At 45.0% G+C, this 17,645-nt stretch overlaps 1 protein-coding gene across 1 annotated transcript in view; it reads right to left on the bottom strand.

The window, feature by feature from the left end:
- Positions 1–17,645, bottom strand: part of LOC147665696 (serine incorporator 3-like) — a 122,222-nt gene that overhangs the window by 4,192 nt on the left and 100,385 nt on the right. The window contains exons 8-9 of the mRNA XM_086949584.1: positions 13,289–13,457; positions 9,314–9,541 (exon numbers count right to left, since the gene is read on the bottom strand). Coding sequence (XP_086805710.1) covers positions 9,314–9,541; positions 13,289–13,457 — 397 coding nt within the window. The remainder of the gene's footprint in view (positions 1–9,313; positions 9,542–13,288; positions 13,458–17,645) is intronic.

Raw genomic sequence — 17,645 nt, 5'->3', positions numbered from 1 at the left:
AATATTACCAATGGTAACCACAAATAGTTTGCCTGCTTCCTGCACCCTAGACATGTCAGACCATAAGACAATACCCATCTTGAACCTCTGCCATTATCAACTATCTAAACAGGAAATATCTTTATTAACACCTTGGCTGTTAGTGGTTTTCCCCTCCTGTGCTGGAAAGTAAGATCTATACTTGTTCATGACAAGGTCAGCTCGTCATAAGCACAGCTCCACTGTGCCTCTTGACGAGCTGAGCTCGTCATGAGCAGGAAAGGGGTTAAGTAAAGGCCTCTCCTTTGTTCCCACCGTTAATCCTAACTTTTGGAACTTCAAGCTGATCTATTGTGGTTTTTTAGAAAGAGTCCGCTACATGTCTTTTTACCAAGATAAACGTACAACAACCAATACCGCCTATACTCCATTCCGTCCCCCTTCTACATTCTCACCCCCTCACAGCAGCATTCCTGCTGAAGTCCATACCTTTGATAAACTTATCCAAAGGAGATATTGGGACTGGAACAGAAACACAAGTTTATTCCATACAACCTACCTCTGCAGGAGAAGGATGCCCTCATGGGATTGAAACTGGTTGACATTTTGATTATTAAGCCAGCAGATAAGGGCAGAGGTATTGTCCTCCATGACACTGACACATAGGAAAGAGACCTTAAGGCAACTGCCCAATACAGACCATAACAAGAGACTAGGATCGACCCCACCAGTGAGATTCAAGAACTCATTCTCAATATCACAGAGGCAGGCAAGTCAGAGGGTTTCCTCAGCCAAAACCAATTCCTTTATCTCAATCCAAAATCCCCAAGGACACCCGTGATTTAAACGCTTCCCAAAATACACAAAAACACAGATGCCCCGCCAGGACGTCCTATAGTGTCCGGGTGTGGCTTTATTTTGGAACCACATGGACATCATGTGGACAGCTTTATCAAAGGCTTTGTTCCTAACACACAATGCTATATTAAGGATATGATGAACATGATCAACCTATTTGAAGATGTAGCATTTGATCCTTACAATTGCATATTGTGCACCTTGGATATCGAATCTCTGTATACCAATATCCCTTAAGAGGAAGGAATCAATGTAATTCAAGATATTCTTGACTCTAGGACTCACCCACACTTGGTCCCTACACCATGTATTCTTCAGCTGCTCAAGATTTGTGTAACTCACAGTTTTGTTACATTTCATGGGACTTTTTTCCAACAAAACAAAGGAACGTCCAGGGGGTCAGTTTTTTCTTCCAATTTAGCGATATTGTATATGGACTGGCTTGAAACCAATAAAATCTTTTCTAAAGCCAACCAATTCTTGTCGAAAATCATACTGTGGAAGAGATATATCAACTATATTTTCATGATTTGGCAGGGCTTTGAAACTATATTGATCATGCTCCATGACTGGTTAAATGCCCACTGTAATGGTTTACCATAACGAACTGTAAATTCAAGATAGCTTTTCTGGACCTAATTATCAAACCCCACGAAAGAAAATCATACACTACATTATTTCAGAAACCCACTGAGAGAAACACCTTACTCTCTTACAACAGCCACCACACACGTGCATTAAGAGACTCCTAACAATTCTCACAATTCCTACGCATAAGAAGGAATTCTTCTTTCAAACCGGACGACTTTCATGAAGCCAACAATTTGTCCTACAAACTCAAGATCAGGGGTTTATCCTCACAAACTTGTCAGAAGGTCATTGAAAAGAGCTTGGTATTGTCCACGTGAAGCACTCGACACCCAAGTCTAAAACAGAAAATGACCTCTTAGTATGCGTGACTACCTTCTCTCCTGTCGCTAACCAGGTCAAGAAATACATTTTAAAACACTGGCCAATTCTCAATGCTGGCCACATGATATTAGAACGCCCTCTATTTGCCTTCCACAAAAACATTAGAGACCACTTGGTTAAAGCGGCCCTTCCCACCAAAAAAAAAGCTCAAACCCTTACGGATATGTGGGACTTACCATCTCTGGTGGGGCATTTTAAATGTGGAGGTTGCAGTGTTTGCCATCTGACAATCAAAACCAAAGAGTTTACTTCCAGAAACATCCACATAACGTTGAGCCAATTCTCGAATTATAACACCACCAATGTTATGTATGCTATCTTGTGTCCCTGTAACCTAATGTATATAGGCCAAACAACTGAAAAGATCAGAATCCAGATCTGTCAACATCGAAGCCGACTCAGATGTAAGACACCGAATGCACCACTGGTGGAGCATTTCACAGATCAAGGCCACACAGAGGACGACTTAAAATGGTAAGTCAACAATGTGATCAAACCACCACCATGCAGTACAGACATCAGTACTATCCTCAACAATGAGAAACTGAGATGGATATTACGGACTAATAGCCTACACACTGGACTCAACAGAACTGAGGATTGGACTAACTTGATTTAATCTGGGAATCCCACGTCTACGGCCTTCTCTTTATTTCTTCCAGGTTTTTTTTGGCACCAGCAGAGATCAGACTCTCACCAACACTGCTTCCTTTTTGGATGATACTGCTACCTTACTTGATGTTCCCGAGACAGTATAAACTAATTCACATTTATTCCATATGGTTAATTTATCAGATTTTTTAGAATGTGATTTCCCCTTAAAGGTCATAAACTGCATTATATTTTTGGATATGTGAAGTGGGGGTTTACATCCTATAACTTGCCTCATATGAGTACTTCATTCTGTCTCTTTTTTAATTTGTATTTTTTATTTTTGTTGTGAATATCAGCAGATCCTGCATTATCTAATTGATAGAGTAAGTTATGGTAATGAAGATAATTTCACTGTACGCTACGTATCCTTATGCATTTGAAATCCATGTATCGATCCTATTGGTTGCCCATTGTTTATTTTCCCTGATCTTTGTTTAATGTATACTTTCATTTTTAACAATGATCTTATGCCTCACTTCAAGTGATTTATTCCTCATAGGTCCCCTTATTTTTCTTCACGCTGTAATCTTTGTGCTACTTTCCTTTCATCTGTAAATTTGTGGCTATGCACTACACACTACCCTTCCTTATTAGTTTCCTTCATTGTGGTTGTCCATCATGGTGCCCATCCCCAACCTTCATTGGCTTTCCTGATACACCTATTAGCTCTTCCTTGTGCTCCGATGCGCATTCGCTGGACGCCGGGTTGGTTCAATATCGTGTACGTAGAGTAATTGCACCTCCTCTGCGCTTCCAAGTTTGCGAAGGGCTCCTCCACATCATGCTACTGTGCGTTTTCATGGTAAGGCAGTTCTGCTTTCTCACCGGTAACGTCCGTAGCATCATTTATCCGCTTGAATTCCCTTTTCCTTATGTTGCCTTCAGACCCATCATTGGCTTTTTCCGCATCAGGGCTCCGATACAGGGATCCTTGATTGTAGGCGGCTGGTTATTCCTTCTCCCGCGATTTTCATAATTTGCAGTGTCTATTTGCACCCTCACCCTGTTGGCGACGTAGGCCACATTTTAGTCACGTCACACTTGTAACCGTTTTCGGTCTTCCTTAGGTTGCCACTTTATTCTGAGCGGTATCAGGCTCATGCCTGTGGAGCTTCGGCCTCAATATTCATACTTACTCAGTATTTGATTCACTTGTCGCTCACTGCGTCTTTACTTTCTATGTGTGCAATTTAAATAACACTCTGCTGGTCCTTATCTCGAGGGACAAATTGGCACCCAGTTTTCTGATGCCTCACTCACATCTTGAATGTATATGCACTTCACACTGGTGCCTTGTTCCATCGGCCCTATTCAGTACCAATTAAACCTTTCTAATTTTTCCCTTTTTTCTTCTCTCCTTTTTTTCGAATTTGTTTTTACTTTTGGCCCTTTTTTCCCGCTCCTGCTTCCATTTTTCTCCCCTCTCCCGCACCGCCTCCCTTTTTCCATCTTGTGCAGGCTTCCTCTCAGGCAACACTCGTGTGTCCTATTGATGATCCCCCAATTTTAGTTAGAATCGAAACGTCGTTGACTTGTACATCTTGACTCTAAACTGGCTCGTTTGAATTTATGTGGAGCAGAAGGTGTATTTTTTACTGTGACTGTTTCCAATATGTATCTATTGTTGAAGTCACTATGTGCATAATCGGACAGGTGGGTCCTGCCTGGATAGTGGTGTTGGACCTGCATAATGCCTCATTTCATATTCCTGAACAGGCCACAGGTGCTAGCTGTGGTTGAACATGGGCCATGAGTACTTTCATGCTCGCTTTCGGCCTCACCAGTGCCCCTCAGATCTTCACAAAAGGGATGGTGGTGGTTGCTACCCATCGTTTAAGGTACCAGTCTTCTACCTCTATGATAGGCGGTTGCAGGTGGGACCTGCCAGGCAGTCGCAGACCACCTCCAGATGACAGCAAATCTCCTGATATCATTGAGGTTCTCACATCTGACTTTTCTGCAGTAGCTTCACTTATGTGCCTTGCCCCCAGATGAACAAGTCCAGGACATTCGTGAGAAATGCTTTGAGGCTTCTTGAGGCGCCCGTCCGCGCCTGGACCGCGCCCAGCGCCAGAACCCCTGGCTCCCATCCCACCCAGCCCACCCGCATTACATATGACGCCTCCACCCTCTTAGCCCTCAACCCCGGTCGACTCCCCAACTGCGCCCAAGCCGCGCCTGGACACACCCATGGACCCTTCACATGCAACTCCTGCAAGTATGACGGCACCAAGACCAACTCCTCATCCACGAACACCAAACAGAGCTCTGACACCAACCACCTAAAATGCATCCTGCTCAATACCCGCTCGGTCCACAGACACGCCATCGACCTTTGGAATCTACTAGACACCATCTCTCCGGACGTCGCCTTCCTAACAGAAACATGGATGAACGCCTCCTGAGCCCCAGACATCACCATTGCCATCCTGGAAGGCTACAAGATCATCCGTAAGGACCGCACCATCCAAACAGGAGGAGGCATCGCTATCGTCCATAAGAATTCCATTCGCATCTCAACCAGCTCAGACGTCAACCTCCCTAGCGCCGAACACCTTCACTTCCAGATCCACACCGACCCCAAGACCACACTCAGAGGCACCCTCCTCTACAGGCCACCAGGACACCGTGCACAATTCAGTGAAGACATCACTGACTTTATCACCCCACACGCCCTCCCCTCCGAAGACTACATTCTATTGGGAGACCTCAACTTTCACCTGGAAAACAGCAACAACAGTAACACCACCACCCACCTGGACAATCTCGCCAACCTCGGACTCAAACAACTTGTTAATACCCCCACTCACTACGCAGGTCACACACTCGACCCTATCTTCACCTCCAGCAAACATATCTCCTTCAGTCACACCACAGTTCTCCATTGGACGGACCACAGCTGCGTTCACTTTGTCTACAAAAAGACCACAACCCACAACCATCCTCAACCTACTCTGCGAAGAAACTGGAACAAAATCACCATCGACCAAATCTCCTCATCGCTTCTTCAAAACCCCCCTGCCCACTCTTCGAACCCAAACCAAGCAGCCATTAACCTCACTCAATGGCTAACCAACAGCGCCGACAACCTAGCACCGTTGAAAAAACGTCAAATCAAACTAGGCAGCAAAAACGCCCCCTGGTTCAACGATGATCTTAAGAAATCCAAGAAACTCTGTCGCTCCCTCGAGAAGGCCTGGAAAAAAGACCCAAACACCAGCACCAGGGTCGCCTTCAAAAACACCACCCGCATACACCACCAACTGATCCGGACTGCCAAGAAAGCCGCATTCAAAGACCGACTAGACAACAACGCCCACAACAGCAAGGAATTATTCAACATCATCAAAGAGTTTACCAACCCTAACGCCAACTCCAACGACATCACTCCCTCTCAAACCCTTTGCGACTCCTTAGCTTCGTTCTTCCACGACAAAATCGCAGACATCCACAACAGCTTCGACAACCAACCCGGAGACCAAGCCACCCAACCTTCTACCATACCTTCACCCCCCTTGAACATCCTTAATAACTGGAACCCAATCTCCACTGAGGACACCATCCGCCTGATAAACTCCATCCACTCAGGATCCCCCACAGACCCATGCCCTTACCACATCTACAACAAAGCAGACTCCATCATAGCACCACACCTCCGAGACGTCATCAACTGCTCCCTCAACTCCGCCACCTTCCCGGAAATCTGGAAACACGCCGAACTCAGCGCCCTTCTGAAAAAACCCACAGCTGACCCCACCGAACTCAAAAACTACCGCCCCATCTCGCTCCTTCCATTCCCGGCCAAAGTCATCGAGAAAGCTGTCAACATCCAGCTCGCCGCCTTCCTCGAAACCAACAAATCCCTCGACTCCTCACAGTCCGGCTTCCGAGCCAAACACAGCACTGAGACCGCACTCATCGCAGCAACAGACGCCATTCGAACTTTACTGGACAATGGAGACACAGTCGCCCTCATCCTAATCGACCTCTCCGCTGCCTTCGACACAGTCTGTCAAAGTACCCTGTTACAACGCCTCAGAAACATCGGAATCCAAGGAAAAGCACTGGAATGGATCACCTCGTTCCTTGCCGGTAGAACTCAGAGAGTCCGCCTCCCACCATTCAAGTCAGAGGCCACTGAAGTCATTTGCGGCGTGCCACAAGGATCTTCACTCAGCCCCACACTCTTCAACGTATACATGAGCCCCCTCGCGGCCATCGCACGCCAACACAACCTCAACATCATCTCCTACGCTGATGACACTCAACTGATCCTCTCACTCACCAAAGACCCTAACACCGCCAAAACCAACCTACATGCAGGAATGAAAGAAGTAGCCGAATGGATGAAGCACAGCCGTCTGAAACTGAATTCAGACAAAACAGAAGTCCCTATCTTAGGTACCTCCCCCTCCGCCTGGGACGACTCTTGGTGGCCAGAGGCCCTTGGAAAAGCACCCATCCCGACGGATCGCGCACGGAACCTGGGCGTCATCCTGGACTCCTCACTCTCGATGACCAGACAAGTCAACGCCGTTTCTTCCTCTTGCTTCAATATTCTTCGCATGCTCAAAAAAACATTTCGCTGGATCCCCACCGAAACTAGGAAAACAGTCACCCACGCACTGGTTACAAGCCGCCTGGACTACGGAAACACCCTATACGCCGGTACCTCCGCAAAACTTCAGAAAAAACTCCAACGCATCCAGAACGCATCAGCCAGACTCATACTAGACATCCCGCGTAAAGACCACATTTCCGGTCACCTGAAAAATCTCCACTGGCTCCCCGTCAATAAGAGGATAACATTCCGCCTTCTAACCCACGCACACAAAGCACTCTACGAACTTGGACCCGTATGCCTCAACACACGACTTAACTTCTACACCCCCTTTCGCCAGCTACGCTCTTCCAACCAAGCCCTTGCTGCTGTACCTCGCATCAACAAAACCACCATGGGAGGAAGATCCTTCTCCTACCTGGCGGCTAAAACCTGGAACTCTCTTCCCATTCACCTTCGCCTCACTCAGAACCATCTAGCATTCAGAAAGCAACTTAAAACCTGGATTTTCGACATGTAATTCCCCGCCCTTCTTCAAGCGCCTTGAGACCCTCTGGGTATGTAGCGCGCTATATAAATCAATTGAATTGAATTGAATTGAACTGCCCTCCTGCATCCTGTTCACTGACCATGCCAGGTGGCACATGCAATCTCTACAATGTGATCTCAAGTCTCAGTAGGCCCAGCACCAGGAGAACCAGTTAAGATTCCATCTAGGTTTCAGAGGAGACTACAGACATCTGCAGTGGTTGCTGCTCAACAGCAATTGGCCTGGGGCAAATATCTATCCCTAGCCCACCCAGAGTTACCGGTGGAGACGGGCATGTCAGTTTGGGAAATGGGGAGTCCATCTGAGGTAGGTGGAGTTCAGACAACTCTAGTCTCCAGTGAAGACCCGCCTCCACATCGATTTGCTGGAGTTGAGGGCAATTCCCCTGTCGTTGATGGCCTTTCTGCTAACCATCAAAGGGAGGCTGGTGCAAGTTCTCATGGGCAATACCCGTCTATGGGATACTGCAACAAGGAGGGTGAGGTGTTTAGACATGTTAAGCTAGTAGCACAACACACAAACGCGGGCTCTTTTTTTGAGGTGCCATTGTATATTTTTTGTCCCAATCTGGGCTCGTTTTTACCCATAGCTTGATGCTAGTATTCAGAGGGGAAAAAAATCACCGAAATACTTATGGACTTTCTACATATGCAAATGAGAGAGAAACGTGCATGAGCACATTCAACTTTTTTTTCTCTCCAAGCGAAATATACCGTTGCCTGTACTTTTGCCATATATGAGGGGTGTTCTTTCACGATCTCACTTGTAAAAACACTTCTGCATGTGACAGGAGCTATTCAGCATGTATTTCTAGGGTGTCAAACCACCTCTAAGAGTTATATCGATACCCACAAATGTAAGAGTTGAAGGGTGCACTACTTTTTCAGCTGGGACCACCCAGTAATGCTATCAAACCTGTCCAATACAATAATAATGGCAGAATTTCCACATCTGCACATCCCAATTGTGAGGGTAAAATTCTGCCAGTCCCGAAAATGTGAATCAGTGCAGAGAATGCCCTCTCATTTTTTTGTGCACATAAGTTGTGCTTAGGTACACACAAAAGGTTTGCGATTTTTGCCTAGTATGCCAAGTTGAACAACATGAGGAAGACACAGTGTAGAGATCTGCAAAGGTGTTGAAAATCAATGCTGAGCGAACCTACGCCAAGGTGACATTTTGTTGATTCAAACACGTATGACTCCAGCTATCCCAGGAAGCAGCAATATGTTTAAGATGGGTTCCATGGCTGACAGAAGTGCTCAGTAGTGTACAAGCATTTTAGTACCTGAAACGTGTGGAATATATGACAGGACAGAAAGCAGCATTGGAGGTACGAAAATATACCACATATCCCTGTGAGAGAATTGTGGTTACAATTTAGGATTAATGTACAATTTAGTCAGTGCCTGTAGTCTCTTCCTGTGAATTTCTTTGAAACTTTTCATGATGAAGAGAAGCTCGGAAATGTCTTAACAAGATCAGATTCAGAATCACATTTTGTCTTCTGGGATTTCCTGCAGACCTAATTAAAAACACACACTATCATACTTTTAGCAAGGTTGTGTGGCAATTCAAACTAGTCCAAGTGAGCCACTATATTAAAAAAATAAAGGAAGAAAATGAATTAACATTTCCGACTCCAATCTTCAGACGTGTTTAGCGATGTACTAGTGATAAATATGGCTGGCAACTTATAGCTCTTTTCAAAAATTATGATTGAGCAGTTTTGGACTCACCTGTACCAATTGGTAAGGGTCATCATGATATATAGTGATGCGAGAAACAGCATAAAGTGGAAGAAAGAATAACTGTACTGGACAGCATCTTTTTCATTGTCCACCGCACGACGCACACCTCCATCTTCCCCATCTCCACTGGCGCCTCCAGCACCATCATCCAGTATGACAGCGTCACTGGCAGATAAAGTTAACTTATTCACCTGACTGTTATTTGAAGAGCGGATACTACATTGGGAAAATAATAGAATATTAACATTTTAGTTGCAATGCTAAAATCAAAATATAAAATATAAAAGTAAGATTGGAAACAATTGTAAATACAGGCTAATAATGTCAGTATTCATTTTGTAAATGTATAGCACTACTAAATCAGATCTGCTGCCTTTGCAGCAGTGCCCATCGACACAGACCTTGCAACGTTCATACATGTACTTCACTTATCCTACATGGTCATAAAAGTGAGATTTAGCCTTAATGAATCAAACATGATGTTAATGTTAAAAATTTGTTAAAGCGCAAAACAGCTGCCCCAGCAACGGAGCATCCCGGCGCTGAACCTTAACAGTACCTGAGGGGAGGGGGAAGACCGCAGGAGAGTTAGATTACGGAGAACAGATGAGTTTTAAGTTCCTTTCGAAAGGTAGTCAGGTTGGTCAGGGTACGGATATGCAGAGGCAAGGAGTTCCAAGGTTTTGCCCCTAAAACTTTGAAAGAACGGCCACCCATTCTGCAGAGCTTGGTTCGAGGAACCGCCACCAGGTGCTGTCCTAGCGAGCGCAGGGTGCGCTGGGGAGTGTAGGGTGCTAGAAGCGGACGTAGGAGTTCAGGGCCGTCTGACTTAAGAATTTTAAATGCAGTGGTGAGAGTTTTGAATTGAATTCGAGACTCAATTGGCAGCCAATGTAGTTTCCGGATGGTGGCTCTGGCAGAGCACCTGCGCGGAAGGCGCATCCCATCATATCCACTGGACACCTCCTCTAAATCCACCTCCCTAACTATAACTGCTCATTTTCAAAGGGCACTTTCAGACATTCTATTGCAAACAGGCCACATTGGTGTATTCTATGATAATCTATAATCCACCCTAGATCTGTTTCCACCCAATACTCTACTCATAATATTAGTGGAGCTAAACCGTAACCTAAAACACAACCAGCAATACATAAACATTGCCCGACTTCTCTCCGCTCAGTCACTTATCAAAACTCCTTTGATCTAATGTGAATATTTAATATGATATTCATGCTCCCCTCCATCCTCTGAACAGGCTACAGTACACATTTGCCAATGTTCCCAATAATCTAGACCTGCAACAAACACGGCTATCACCATACATATGATCAACCTCATTTCAGATGACCTTAACCAGGTCCATCACAACCTAGTCTCACACTCAATTTTACTTCCTAATCTAACCTCACACCTTAATGTAACTTCCTATGACACTTCCAATACCATGTCATCAAGTATTAGACTGCACTTACCCTCACGTTCATGCCAAGAGACCTCCTTTATATATTCGTAATCTTAAGGCAAAACCTTGCATTCACCTCTACAATTGAAGAAATACCCAAATCCCAAAACACTTAAATAACAAGATAGCCATCTCCAAATTCACAATGGCTCGTCTACACTAAACAAACTTGCCATTATTTTCATCAAGTGATCACATTTCAAATGCTTGTCACACCCTGCTCTCACACTTCATCCAACGCTCCCTTTAAAAGCCATCAGTTTGTTGTTTTTCATACCTATTAATATTGCCTACTTTAGCTTGAAAATCACTATCGTGAGAAACCCTCTTCACACAGCTCTCAGCCTACCTCTACCACACAACTCTTGGAATTCCCTCTCATCCTGTGCATCTCCCTGTTTTAAACTACTGCAGAATTGTTCACTTTAGTTATTGACCACCACTCCATCTTTTACAATTACAGACCCTAATAACCCCCAAATAAATAAACTACCTCGCCTCCGGAGTTCTCTATTGCCTGGCTTTTCTATTTCATTAGTCCATTCCCCTTAGCCTTTATCCATGAAACTTCTGTTCCACTGTAGCTTCTAATAAAGGAACTCTCTGGCGACCCCCTCTAACCTCTTTTATTAGTGTCCAGGATCTAAATTACATTTAGTCTTTAAAATATTTTGACTAACCAACCCTTTCTATTGCACCTTCTGGGCACTTTATTCGATTGAGACAGCACTTTGCCATGTGTGCAACATTATTACTTGGGTTTATCCTTTATTTTCATACTGCCAGGCCTCTTAGCAGCATCTGCAGCTGTTGACCACCTAACTGCACTGCCGACAGGACACTGAAATAGCTTTCCTTCTACCTAGCAATTATTGCTTTTCAATGTCCTGGTTCTCTTCTCATTCTCCTCGAACTCCCATTCCTGTTAATATCACCCAATGCTCAGTTCTCATTATCATTTCTTCACTCCCTGTACTCTTTGTCTAATCATTCCTTATTCAGCTGCTTCTATCCCCTCCATGCTGACGTCACCCAGATGGTCTTACTAGACTCATTCACCATCTGTACACTATACCCTGTTGTAGAAATAGCGGTGTGCTTTTCACACTCACCAATCTGAAAAAGGTAATTTCTGCCACACCTGCCATATAAGAGTGGATGAATAGCTGCAAAATCCAACCCCTCTCTCAACATTCTCTCAGGCAATGCAAGGTTCTAGTAACCAGCAAATCCATTATTGCAAAAGTCTCCTTGTTGGCCTCCCCTGATATGCAATTGCACCCAGAGACAATGTTACCTACTTTATCTTGTACTCCACTGTCAATCCAATCGACACAAAAACCTACATCCATATTTCAACAACAGCACGGATGGCTCTCTGCCACATGCAGAGCAATCTATAAATCGCTAGCAGAATTCTTCAAGTGCTTGTAAGGAATAGATCCTCCAGACCTCACACACATGATCTCTTGGTACAGACCAACTTTCAATCTGCAGACCAAAATCTGCTATCACCACCATAACCACTCTAACCCTCATTCGATTGGCAATGGAATTGGCTTCCTGGCCAATGCTGAAGAATTACATGCCCTTCTCCTCCTCTTCCCAGTGAAAACCTTACAATTGGAACATATTAAGAGGACAAGCTACAAGGCCGAACAGCCATCATCTGGTCCTGGACTATTACAAATTAAACATCAGTTGTGATAACATGTACCTTTGTTCAAAATATGTAACAAGTTGTGCTTTTGTAATTTTTGTGTGTTTTTTCAAGTGGTATTTCAACCATACCTTGCCTTGCACAAAGTCTGCATAATCCACGCAACATTCCTCAACTTATTTCCCTGCCTTCCCAATGAAGTCAATGGATCCATACACCTGCCTTTGACACTTTGCACAGCATCCCCAAGAGATATCCTTTAAAATTGTTGGTACAAACAATAAGGTGAAAATATAAACTCAAGTCCTTAAAGGAAATTCAATATTAGGTGCAGTAAAAGGAAACTGACAGATTGACAAGAAACAGCTGAGATCCTGAAATCCTGCAGCATACTATTGTTTTGTTAACAGAAGTTAAAGAAACATAATTGCACGAAGGTATACCAAAGCAGTCTGTGTGGTAGCACCGTGTACAAATGCTGTACATTATTTAGCCCAAGTGAAAGTGATGGTACACTGGAGAAGTAAAGCAAGATTGAGTTACAAGGGTGTTAAAGAAAACGATTGGAAGGAAAACAGATTACCTCTGTTGGGAGACCCCGCAGAAGAAGACGCACTACCTTCAAAACTTTAACTGCAGAAAAAACATTCCCCAATCATTGAGATCGGCTACTACATTGATTTAAGATTACTGTAAAGTGTGCTAGCAACATACAATAAGGCTGTATAAATCAACAATCATTTTATATCTGTAAGAAGAACACAGTGTGTTCTATATTTACAGGAAATAAACTACCCTGGCATCTGCTTCATTTTTCTCCAACCAACTACGTTCTTACCTTGAGTACAAAATACAGAGGACAAAAATGATAAGCCCAACAATATTTTGAGCATCCCACCACTGCATGGATTTGGGGGGGAAAACAGTAGGCTCTATGTCACTTCCATTAGCTTTTGGCACAGTTGTTTGCGTAATCAGGTTCAACAGGCTTGGGTTACAGTTCCGTTCTAAAAAGAGAACATATAAAATATGAGAACATCTTAATACACACACTACGTTTTAAAATATGACTTGTAGTAATAAGCATTCTATTTCTTTAGAGTAAAACAGTATATTTCCTTTGGAAGGTCTGATAGCAAACCAAGAGTTTGAGGAGCCTCTCTGGTGAATGATGTCACACAGATCTCAAAACCTAGTCATACGCCATCAAAAAAAGCAACATTCTAGAATGCCTATTGGAGGTGCCTTAGTGACGCAGAACTGGGTAAAGGGAACTCCTTTTTTTCTCTGCAATGGATGGCCCTTTTAATATCTCACATATTGGGGTGGAAAATGTATTATGACGGTTTGTCAACCCTGGCCTATATTACAGAAAAAATACAGAAATATACACATTTGGTAATGAAGTGAGCATTACTGGCAACTTTCTTCAATTGAATGAAGCAGGTCCTAGCAGACAGTGGGGCTAGGGCTCCACCCTCAATGTCAGCCGCTCCCAGAAATGGCTACAACGTTGCCTCTTTCCTGAAACCACCACTATTGTTCGATACTACCAAATAGCTAAATATTAGCGATAGATAGACTGCTTGAATAGAGACATTTGATGATTTCCTTGATGCACTTGCAGAGACTAATAACAAAAAGATTATTAAGTATCTAAAAAAATGTTGCTGGTAATGGTGTAAAAGAAGCCATGAAGAAAATGTTGTAAACTTCAATGCCAAATGTTGATTATGAACAATATATCTTCAACAAGAAACATCAGAAAGTTGGTGAAATCATTGATGAAGTTGTGGAGAGACTCACCAAACTCAGACATTGTAAGTTCAATTCATTTAATGTTGAAGAAGCTATGCGCCTGAGAGTTACTGACGGATCCTTAATAGGTTCCTTCAGAAGACGAATGCTGAGAGAAACATTTAGTCTGGAGCAAGTGTTAATGGCTGCCAGAGCTGAAGAGCGTACTGAGAGACAAGCAGCTGACATGGAGACCGGAGGTGCCCAGAATAAATCAGTCATGCATGTGAAAAGTAAGCCAAAACAAAAGACTGAAGGACACAAAGTGAAGTCTACACATAAAGAAAAGTTGTGTTTTAGATGTGGATTTTCATTTCCGCACGAAGGTAAATCTCCTGCTCTATGACAGATATGTAAAGGCTGAGGGAAGGGGGCCATTGTGTGACAGTTTGCAAAGCAACAGAAAAAGATAGTGAGTCAAAGCGCAAAGACAAAGTGGCTGACAGAACGTTCCCTATGCAATGTTCGATGCACACCCACAAGGCCAAGCAGCGACATCAGTTAAGACACATCGTCAATGTACACATTTGATTGTCATCAAAATCATTGTCAAACAGTTCTTCTGTATCAGTAGCAAGTGAAAGTGAAGAAAATGATTGTGCCATGTCTATGTTTACCTCAGCAAAGCGTGTGCATGTTGGGTTGGCTGCTTGTTAACAAAAACGTCAGTCAAAGAAAGAGCGACATGCCAAAGTACCAAAGTCAATCAAACATTGTCTGAAGATTACACTGAAAGTAAACGGTTGTTCGATACCTTTCATTATAGACAGAAGTGCCTCAATAAACGTTATGCCGGAGGAGAAATATAATGAATTATCTCCATTGCCGCAACTTACGCCATCGAAAACCAAAGTGTATACATGAGCTACATCAACACCCTTAAAAAGTCAACTTTCTTTTGTAGCGAAAATGAAACACAAGAAAACTAAGGTGCAAGCCCCCATCCGTGTGATTCAAGGCACAGCGTCTAGTGCCTGTCTACTCAGTTTCAGCACAACCACTGATATGGGACTGATATATGTGAGCTACAACATGAATGCTCACCACAAAATAGTAATCAGTTCCCTTTATTAGGTCTCGGCTAGAAGCGCGCGAAGCACGTTCTCGCCGAGAACTATAGTCGTCACCTCAGCTTCCAGCAAGCGAAAGTGGAGACAAGAGATGGGCACGCGCTTGCTGTGCCCATCTCCCGTTTTCACTTTCGCTCGTTGGAAGCCTCCAGTTGCTCGCGCTACTAAGACCGCCTCCCCAGCCTCTCCCTGTTTTCTCACACACACAGACACACACAGAGAGACACACACACGCACGCACCTACACGCACGCACACACACGAGTGCACACATACAGACACACACCACCCCCCCCCCCCCCACACCCCCACCCCATCGCCAATGCGGGTTTATCCAAACACTGGTTGAGATCCCCAGGTTTGCAGAGATTCTTATGATCCAAATGTCCGTGTGTAACCCCCGTAGGGCATCTGTGATAGCAGAATTTTGTGTCAGAGGCCAACAGATGAGGAGGCAGGAGACCGAGAAGGCTGCAAATAGAGGGCAGCGAACAAGCAGTGTTGGTTGTTCGAGGCAGTGAATTCTTTAGTGTTGGTCGTGGGTAGTTACTGGGGGTATTTGGCAATGGGTGGTGAGACGGTACCTCCCATCCGCTGGTACTGAGTGATCACACAAGACAGTTTTAGTGAAACAACTAGATCAATCAGAAACTCCTAGTGATATCTGTCAAGGAAACAGAGGGCAGTGGAGCACAGTGAAAGAAGGGGGTGTCAGAAAACACTGCTCAATCAGTTCTAATTTGATTAAGAATCATATTTACACCAAGTAAGGCAGACAAGTGTGAGTTTCATTCGACAAAGCTAAACTTCTTTGCCTGTATCTTTTCTGGTAGGGGTATGACACCAGATCCTGCTAAAGTACTAGCGCTGTCAAATGCTGATCTGCCACAAGATGTTTCCATGATGGGTTAATTGCTTGGCATGGACAGTTACTGTTCGAGATACATTCAAGACTTTGCCAATGTTTAAGTGCTCCGTTGTGAGACAGGACACAAAAGAACGCTTCATTTCATTGGTCACATGAATGTGAGAAAAGTTTTTTTAGGAAAATCAAACAAGCTATTGAGAATGCTCCTGAAATCGCATACTTCAATCTGAACCGTCATACAGAGGGTGTTGCTGATGCTAGCCCAGTCAGGTTAGGGGCTATCCTTGCACAGCACAGCGGTCACCCAAATGCTCGAAGGCACGATGTGGCAAATGCAAATAGAAGTTTGTCACAAACAGACCGTGCTTACTCACAACCAGAAAAAGAAAGCTTAGCTGTGGTTTGGGCTTGTAACCATTTCTATCTATTCCTGTACGGAAAACCTTTATGTTGGTAAATGATCATCAAGCTTTACTGACTATATTTAGCAAGCCAAAGGCCAAAAAGGCCTAATCACACTGAACAGTGGGGGGGCGTGGCTTGGATGCCGAGGAGGTAGGCAGCGTGAGCTCGGAGCTCCGTGCCCGATCCCGGAAAATATCCTGAAAATCTGATCGGACCCCGAGGTAACCGATACCATCCGGTACTGGACGTTACAGCGGCGGGTCCGAGACCCACGGAGGACGACACCGAGCCATCCCACAGCAGTATTTCGACTTTGAAAGTTGAACCCAGGCGAGAAGTCGCGGACCCCAAAATGGCGGCGAGGGCATGAGAGCAGACACGACGGAGACATCTGCCCGGAGACCAACTGAGGACTGCTCCCTGACGAATGAAGGGTGTGGGCGGCCACATCGCGCCTCTCCCTGGGTGCCGAGTGGACTTTGGGAGCACTCTTGGGCGGTGGCTGAGGACCGCCCCCCTAGTAGGGGCGACGGCAGTGCGGCAGTGGCCCAGTGACGAGAGCCCCGGGCCCCTGGCACGTCTGGCGCAGGCCGGGCTGCGATCGCTCAGTGTTTCCTACTACTTGGTGACAAAACTGGGCCCGGGAACCCTGCCGAAGAACGAAACCCGACGGCACTCGGAGGGTGACCAGGAATATACTCGGAGACCACCGCCCAAGCCGGCCCAGATGGGGAAGCCAAAGGGGAAGGGAGATGGCGCGACCGACACTGAGGCTGCGGAGGGAGCGGAGCGAGACCAAGCGGCATTGCAGCGGATGCAGGATCGTATCCTGGAGGCCATCGCCACCACTAAGGACGCCCTGCAGCAAGATATCGCTCAGGTGGCGACGGGCTTGGGCCTCCTGAAGGCCGACCACGACAAACTTAAAGACAGGGTGAAATCCGTGGAGATCACGGTTAAGGAATTAGCCCCGGGCCAAGAAACGATGAAGGCCCAGATGGTAGACGTGATGGACCGCCTGAAGGTGCTGGAAAGGAGGGCCGAGGATGCCGAAAA

Source organism: Lissotriton vulgaris, unplaced genomic scaffold, assembly GCF_964263255.1.
Source record: "Lissotriton vulgaris unplaced genomic scaffold, aLisVul1.2 SCAFFOLD_260, whole genome shotgun sequence".
Classification (NCBI taxonomy): domain Eukaryota; kingdom Metazoa; phylum Chordata; class Amphibia; order Caudata; family Salamandridae; genus Lissotriton; species Lissotriton vulgaris.
The sequence above is the reverse complement of the archived record's forward strand: the minus strand, read 5'-3'. Positions and strand labels throughout refer to the sequence as shown.